General features: G+C 39.9%; 1 protein-coding gene across 2 annotated transcripts; it reads left to right on the top strand.

Annotated features, from left to right (window-relative positions):
- The first annotated feature begins 2,616 nt into the window (after positions 1 to 2,616).
- Positions 2,617 to 6,479, top strand: myl2a (myosin, light chain 2a, regulatory, cardiac, slow). 2 transcript variants are annotated; one of them, XM_032548380.1, is made up of 7 exons: positions 2,617 to 3,308; positions 3,591 to 3,683; positions 4,151 to 4,226; positions 4,321 to 4,425; positions 5,273 to 5,351; positions 5,514 to 5,562; positions 5,781 to 6,479. In XM_032548380.1, exons 1-7 carry the CDS (start codon positions 3,306 to 3,308, stop codon positions 5,883 to 5,885), a joined length of 510 nt encoding a protein of 169 aa, XP_032404271.1. In that variant the 5' UTR covers positions 2,617 to 3,305; the 3' UTR covers positions 5,886 to 6,479. The 2 variants fall into 2 exon arrangements, with proteins under 2 accessions (XP_032404271.1, XP_032404270.1); XM_032548379.1 differs by having other exon boundaries at positions 2,617 to 3,399.
- The last annotated feature ends 1,704 nt before the right edge of the window (positions 6,480 to 8,183 follow it).

The following is an 8,183-nucleotide window of genomic DNA, read 5'->3' as shown; positions in this document are numbered from 1 at the left end:
AATTACCTTGAAATATGTCATTCTATATAAATCTGACTTTCACTTTTGAATTAACATAAAAATGTACTTTTCAATGATAGTTAGATTTAAATATGTGTTTCTAAAGAAGACCAAAGTGTCTTGAGCAGGAGCCGTTTTCCTCTTCACTTCTGCCTTCCAGACTCTTGAAGACAGCCAGTGAAAAGGCCACTTTGTCCAGGCCCCGGTAGCTGCAGTGGCTGCTCGGATCCAAGAGGGTACAGAAGGAAAGTTTTAACAACCCCATGTGTCTCTTTGGTTAACAATAACTTGTCTAAATCCGACCTCCTTGCATGCGCCACGCTGTGAGATGATACCGCTTGGCAGCTGCTAGGAGGTTCATCCACTGTCGCGTGTATGCGACAGTGGGAGGCCCGAGTGTGCGAAGGCCTTTCAGCGCCTCGCTTTATATAGGCGAAACACCTGTGGCCTCACCTCCTAACCCTGGCCCGCTTAGCTCATTTTCACACACTGACGCTTTTCTTGACCGGCGGAGCCTCAAGTGACACCGGATGACTTGTTAATGATGCATTGAGACGTGGCACATTGTAAGGACGTGTTCAGTGTCGGCAGTGTCACACTTTAGTATGTCGCGCCTGCTGCTGATGACATCCTCAAAGCTTTGTTTCAAATGCTCTGCTATGCTAACAACACTGCTCCTTAGATGAAGATTGACTTCCTCTTAAGACATCCGATAATATTTCTTTTGAGTTTATCTTTCTGTATTTTTCTTATTGCTTTTTGCTCTTTAATGGTATGTTACAATAGGTGTTTTCGTCATTGGGCATCTTTGTCATTTTGCTTGCTCTATGACTACTTCAGGTTCAAAATTTGATAGTTTATGCCGGGATCTACCGGCCATTCATCATTTCACCATAGTTGGTACCTTTTCTGATGTCATCAACCCAAATATTCACAAAATGACTGTACAATTAGAAGAATTGTACAACTGTTATTGTGATTTTCAAAAAAAAAAAAAACCTATCTTGCTGTGTTTTTACTGTCTTTTTGGAAATGAAAACAAAATGCACCACTCAATAGTTTCTTTAATGACTGAATCACAGCCGCTGCATTCAGGTTGTAGTAAGCACAATGTGTCACTATTTACATGACTGTGTTAGGGGAGACAGGCAAGCCAACACCAGTGATGTGAAGAAGCTGGTGTGAAATGTGAGCAAGTTTGGCTCTAACTCAGTCCTGACAGCTCAGTAAATTGCGTGTAATGACCTGGTGAATCTCATCCCTTTGTCCAAAGGGAACAAAAATGATTGGTGCTTGTATCAGTCTATTATGATGTTGTTGGTGAGAGTCCGTGACTTCATAGGGCTAATTCAGCCTTCATCAGGCTGGAAGTTGTCAGAGCTTTAATAAGTGTAAATCCTTGAAGCGTAGATTCTCAGATGAATTTCTCTTTGAACCTTCTTCCCCCCCATCTAGGAGTCTAGCTCAGTATTTTCTGACACATTGTCCAAACTAATGAGCTTTTTGAAAAAAATGTATTCAAGACGAGCTCTTAAAGTTGATGCCGTGGCATAGAAACATTTAAAAAGCTCTGTTTAAAAATCAGATCACCTCATGCAGCAGAACGAGAGCGTCTGTCTTATCTATAGCAGAAAACAAAGCTGGTGAAACGTATAAATGTAGCAGCGCCGCACTTTAACAACTTGAGGGAGAAACAGCAGTTTTGTTTTAATTTTAAGTCTTAGACCTGTGGCACAACTCTTCACTGTGTGTATTAAGAAGACATTTTGGTGTCGATTACTTACAGATGTAGACAAGCAAGTGTACTGTGACGTAGCGCTAATAAGTACCAAGAACTAAAAAGGTCTCCATATTTATCAGAACCTTCTCAAGAACTCCCAGACATTTAGAGGACTGCAGTGAACCACTAATAAGTTCTGATAGATCTGTGGTAGGAATTTGGATCTGGCAGCGATATCAATATCCCCAGCTTACCTGTTGTTCAAGAGTCAGAGGGATTTGTAGGCTAGTTGCTAAACACAACCCATCTCTCAGCATTTCACTCTTCATTCAGTTCAGCAACATGTTGAATACTGGATTTTGTATAATATTTATTATTTCACCATTACTATCAGTAAGTAATCCTTGTGATAGTTATTTTTGGTTTGATCAGGGTTTCTGATTGCCACAAACAAGGATCTGAACCAAAATAAATAAAAATAGGAAATATAATGATTTTGATTAAATATGTACAAGTTGATTTTTAGGTGAATTTTGTCTAAATATGTATAGCCATCATTCATAAAAATATCTAACTACAACAAATACACTTATATAATGGAAATGTGCTAGTGGTATTAGGTCTTAGATCCACTGACTTGGACAAATATATGTTGAACTAAAAAAAAAAATTTTGTCAGAAAGTGAAATGTTTTTGATGAACCCTTTTATGCATGAATTAGGATTCTTTATGTCAGGATATTTTTCCAATTTTTTTTAGCATAAAAAAGGTAGGGAAAAAAATGTGTACAATTTTTATTTTAATTAAGGTTTTTTTTAGATGATCAATTGTAATTTTCTCCAAATACATCAGTAGTTTTGTTCTTTAGGGGTTATCTGATGTCACAATTTTTTTTTTTTACCTGCAAGAGTCGTCTACAGTAGAGGGAGGGAAAGGGTCGGTTGGCCATATTGGATTTAACTAAAATAATTTCTTGCATTTGCAGCTGATGGCCAGCAGTTGATGGTGTATTTTATGACGCATTAATGTCCACTTCATTTATAACATAAGAATCCACAAGAAGCACAAGAAAATGGCTTTTAGACAGCTGTCCACTCTATGCATGAAAGGGTTAAAACAATATTGCTGACTTATTTTTTCATGCATTCAGTGGAGGTTTGACTGCTTCCTGTCCACCTTTGCTGTAATTTATGCAGAAAGAGACTGAACCGCATCACAAACACTACAGCAGGTTTTATCCTATTAAACTTTTAAATATCAAATTTTCAGACAAGGAAAATGATCAAGCGCGTTAACTTCCGCCTGCTCTTGTTGTTCTAGACTGGTTCCTCCAATCTCTTTGTCCTGTGCCGATCTAGACGACATAGAGAGATGCTTGTCATGTTAGCGCTGTGTTTTTCCTCTGAGAGCCCGCAGGACTATAAGTGTTGTATAAAGCGTCATTTACCTGTCACTTCCTAAAGAGGACATAGTTTATAAATATCATCCAGTGGAGCTGTGGCTCAGGGACTACAAAAACGCCACCCACAATCGCCCCCATTGTTCACTGGCATCATTGTCGGTCTGACATCCCAGCTGCTCAGCCATGGTAAGTCGGCATGTGTGACATGTTTGTTACTGTAAGGACAGGTGAGTTTTCTTGGCTTTGGAGATGCTGCTGTCAGAGTGGACAGCTAATGGTAAGTAACTCTGTTATATTGTGGAATAAGTTTTGTCCTTTCATTCATAATCTTTACTGGCTATCAAGTGGAAGCGTGTAAAATGTGCTTGTTATATCCTTAAAGAGATCTTTTAAGGACACTTTTTAGCTGATTAAGGTGCTGTATTTAAAAGCATCTAGTTTATACTTTTTCTTTATTCGTGCCAAAAGGCCCCCAAGAAAGCCAAGAAGAGGGCGGCGGAGGGAGCCAACTCCAATGTGTTCTCCATGTTCGAGCAGGCCCAAATCCAGGAATTCAAAGAGGTGAGCGCTGCTCAGAATGATTCAATTCCCTCTAAAACCCAAACGTCTCTGCACAGCCTGAATGCAGTCCACACACACCGAGGGCTCCAGCTACTTTCCCTCCTTGTCTTTCCATTTCTATTGTTCACGGCCTCAGTATGCCCACCTGTCTATTTTCATGCCTCGGGCTTGGCAACAGCGGAGCACGCGGTATGTTGGTATGAAGGTCGGCGGTGCCCAAACATTCAGACTGTGTCATCAGCGATTAGGCCGCAGATGAACGGCTGCGCGTGCCCTGGATGCCGCACGCAATCCTAAGTGGGCTTACAAGTTATAAATACTTAAGTCTTCATCTGTGAATGCAGTTCAGAAAAAAGAAAACGCGTTTAAATTCAGAGTTTAAGCATTACTGTTACAGAGATGGCTTGAAGCAATCGCTTTTTAAAAAAAACTAAAGCCATGAAGCTTTCTCCCTGCTCTGACCTCAGGCCTTCACAATCATGGACCAGAACAGAGATGGCTTTATTGACAAGAATGATCTGAGGGACACCTTCGCTGCTCTTGGTATGTCGACATGCATGTTCAAGGATCATAGGGACATTAGTCTTTAAGTGCCGACGATCCATCTGTTCATTATGTAGTGTGTTTGCTCCCAAAGGACGTCTGAATGTGAAACAGGAAGAGATCGACGACATGCTCAAAGAGGCTCCTGGTCCCATCAACTTCACAGTCTTCCTCACAATGTTTGGTGAGAAGCTGAAAGGTAAGAACATAAACAGTGGCTAAGCTACTCCAAGTTATCGTTCTGTGTTAAATATGTGCTGCAGAAGTGAGATGGAAACCATTTCCATTCAGAGTAATTCTGATATAAAAGTAAAGCGTTTTTTTAAAAAAGGGACCAGTGACGCATCTAGGAACGTATTCTGTTGCTTTTGAAGATTTTGCCAACTGCAGTCAGAGCAGAGGACGTCAACATCTCCACATCCAGGCTTCAGAATAATACCACATGCATAAAGCTGATACTGTTCACACTGTAGGCTCCAAAGTGGACCATCATGTTGGAAAAACAAACCAGACGTTACCTCAAAGTTACTCCTTCAGGATCTTTTATGGATGAAGAAATTACATTTTTGGCATCACACAAAAACAAAATTGCTTCACTGATTGACTGCTTTGGTTCAAGAGTCTAATAGTTGTAGGAAGAAAACTTGAGCAGCAGTGCTGTCCTTGACATCAGGATCCGCTGTTATATTTACAGATATTTTTATTTTTCCACCTTTTCGACACCACTGACATTGCTTCTCTGCTTCAGTTAAAAACCCCACAATCCTGCACAACATGACCAACCCTGGAACACCTAAGCAGCAACAAGATGGAAATTAATATCTGCTATTAATGTTAGTCCAGTATTAGCAATATGTAAAAAAATTTTTTTACCAACTTCAGCCGAAACAGATGTTCATGCTGACACATCATGAATCTTATAGCAGCGAAACAGAAGCTCATTTCAGACACACTGACCTTCTTCTCTAACTGTAAAAAGAGCAACCAAATAATAATTAAAGGTAAGTGTGTTTGAAGAGTGGTGATGGCTGCTTTAATGACTCCAGGTGCGGATCCAGAGGAGACCATCCTCAATGCGTTTAAAGTCTTCGACCCCGAGGGAAAAGGCATACTGAAGAAAGACTAGTAAGTGTCAGGAGGACGCACTCCTAATTCCACATGACTTTGCAAATTCATTGAAAGCAACGCTGCGTTCGCTTCCTCTCACTGTTAACGACACTCTGGCCACAGTTATTCATCCCAGTTCACAATGCGTGTCGCTCTGAAGACTTTTTTTTTTTTTTCCAGCGTGACACAGATGCTAACAACGCAGGCCGACCGATTCTCCTCTGAAGAGGTACATTGTGGAGTTTTACACTAATTGTCGCCATTATTGCTGATTACTGGGTGCGAGTGGGTGACTCTGAAAAAGAATGAACGTCATTATGACGTTATGAGGCACATTTTCTTCCAGAATAATGAAAAAAGAAATAAAAATGAAGAAACGGTGGTGAATCATCCCAGCTTTTGATGCATGTCGCGTGATGAGGCGTTCTCGTGTGTTTGGTTGGTTAGATGGAGCAGATGTTTACCGCCTTCCCCCCTGATGTGGCTGGAAACCTGGACTACAAGAACCTGGTGCACATCATTACTCACGGAGAGGAAAAAGACCAAGAGTGAACCTTTTTCATCCTGTTTTTTTTTCAGTAAATCTATAGGCTAAAAGTGGGAACTGTAAGCTTTTTACTTATATTAGCTTTATTCTTTCTGTACAGTCAGACTAAAAAAAACGATGCTTCCAAAATATTTTCCTCAAAACAAAAACAAATACAGACAGCTAAGAGTTTAATTGCAATAAGATATTTTTGTTCCGTTTTATTTCCGGTAATTATCATATTTTTATCCTAATTTTGTAGACCAAAAGCTACTATTGTCTGTTTTACAGTGCCTTCAAACTTATTCGCATCCCTTGATCTTTTCCACTGTTTGCCATGTTCCCACTACAAACGTCAGTTTTATTGGCATACCAACACAATCGTGCATAATAGTGCAAACAGGAAGAAAATTATTTTCAAAGTTTTTTTTTGTTGTTGTTTTTTTCCAAATAAAAATCTGAAAAGTGTGTCGTGCATTTCACCCTTTACTTTGACACCCCTGAGAGCAAACGGCTTCCTTCAGAAGCCTCCTAATGAGTTAGCCTGAACATACCACCTCCACTGTGGCGAATGGTAGTGGCAGCATCATGCAGTAGAGATGCTTTTCCTGAGCTGGGAAGAGAATGGCACTAATAACCAAAAATTATTGATGTTTGTTGCAACTTGGGGACAAGCTTAAGGGGTGTGCATACTTTTGCAAAGCACTAAATGAAGTGTATGCATGTAAAAAATAAATTTAAACACAGCTACCAGCCTGTGTTTGTAACACCTGTGCTTCATAAATGACTACACCAGAAGCTCCTGTTAGTAACAGATTTAGAGTTGAACTTGGGAATAGCAGCTTTTCTGTTCATTTTAAGTCCCAGAGAGCTGAATCCAGAGACCACACTTGAAATTAGAGACGTACAGTGTGGAAATGTACTGCATAGTGGAATATGTGACTGCTGAGACACAAGACTTTACTCACACAAAGGCCTGTTGTTATTTTGGAGTTGAGCTGCTGTGACGACTCTAAGCTCACGAATGGATGACACCGTCTTCATCTGTCTGACTTGTCAGACCTACTGCTGTAGTGCATTGTTGTGAAATCTCTGGCTGTTCCAGCTGAAGTTGATGGTGAAGGAGCCTCAGGCACCACGCTCTTTTGGCGATGGATGAGGGTTTAGATCACATTTTGTGTTTAAGCATTTGACATTCTGCAGAGAAAGGGAGAGAAAAAAAAAGACATTTTCATATTCAGATTAAAGCATGGACGCCTTGGGCGGTGGCTCTGAGGCTTAATCAGGTCTGCTTCTGCTTTGTGTAAAGTCACATGGAACTGGACTTGATACAAGTGTCTCTGGGTTTCTGGCAGGATAAGAAACGTCTGTTTTTATTAATAATTCAAAACTCTTCACGGATTACTGCACGCTAGTAAATAAAGCTCCTTAGGATCCGCTCTATGTTGGAAATGCAATTCCTATATATTTTCAGACTGAACAGCAGGACAAATCCAAAACAGGAAGCACAAATAACTTATGCTGATTAAATGGCGGCTGACGGCAGGTCCTAACTAATACACAGAAACACAATGGACACGGCTCCGAAGTAAACACAAACAAATCTTGGAATAAAATGTTACATGATGCATTTTCAATTTACTTACTGGAAGAAAAAGACTCTAAAGAAACTTTTTACCAAAGTAAGAAAATGTTACTTATACCTTTCTCGGATAAGTTACAAAATGTTTCACAAATAGAGTCTGCTCATTATTTAAGAGGCAAGTAGCAAAATAGATGATGCAGAAGACTTTGACAAAGGTTCCTGCAGAACAACACTAGTAAACAAACAACCAGCGCTGTGATGGACGCTTAGATCAAAGCACACAATGTGTGTTAAACTGGCCAAGTTAGGTATAGCTCCGACATCCAGTTACAAGCACATGCTTCTGTGGGAGAAAACCAAAGTACTGAGGTAGAAAATTAGCAAACCCACAGAAAGGCTGCGACTGATCAGTGGTAACCCTCTCACCACGGCGCAGTGGTGGACAGATATAGAAGCAGTAAAAGTGAGGTTAGAACTGAATACATAACATTAAAATTTGTTGTCATCTGTATATGTATAATAATGTGGTCAAAAATCCCCTCATGCCTTAGGAAAATATCAATTTCAACCACATTTACAGGTGGTTGAAATGATATGACACGAACAAGTGGGAACATAAAACGGAGAACATCAAAATACTTCAATATCTAATTAAATGTATCAAATAACTTGTAGCCATATTAAACCTGTGAACGTAACTGTCTACATTAATTAAATATACAATACTACAACAACCGCT

The sequence above is a fragment of the Xiphophorus hellerii genome, chromosome 20 (assembly GCF_003331165.1).
Source record: "Xiphophorus hellerii strain 12219 chromosome 20, Xiphophorus_hellerii-4.1, whole genome shotgun sequence".
Taxonomy (NCBI): Eukaryota; Metazoa; Chordata; class Actinopteri; order Cyprinodontiformes; family Poeciliidae; genus Xiphophorus; species Xiphophorus hellerii.
This window is presented reverse-complemented; position numbering and strand designations above follow the sequence as displayed.

Bases quoted from the DNA above. Each gene is read 5' to 3' on its own strand.
- myl2a (XM_032548379.1), top strand. From the start codon at position 3,319: ATGTGTGACATGTTTGTTACTGTAAGGACAGGTGAGTTTTCTTGGCTT. The intron at 3,684-4,150 runs GTGAGCGCTGCT...CTCTGACCTCAG, and splicing joins AAATCCAGGAATTCAAAGAG to GCCTTCACAATCATGGACCA. The intron at 4,227-4,320 runs GTATGTCGACAT...TTGCTCCCAAAG, and splicing joins GGACACCTTCGCTGCTCTTG to GACGTCTGAATGTGAAACAG.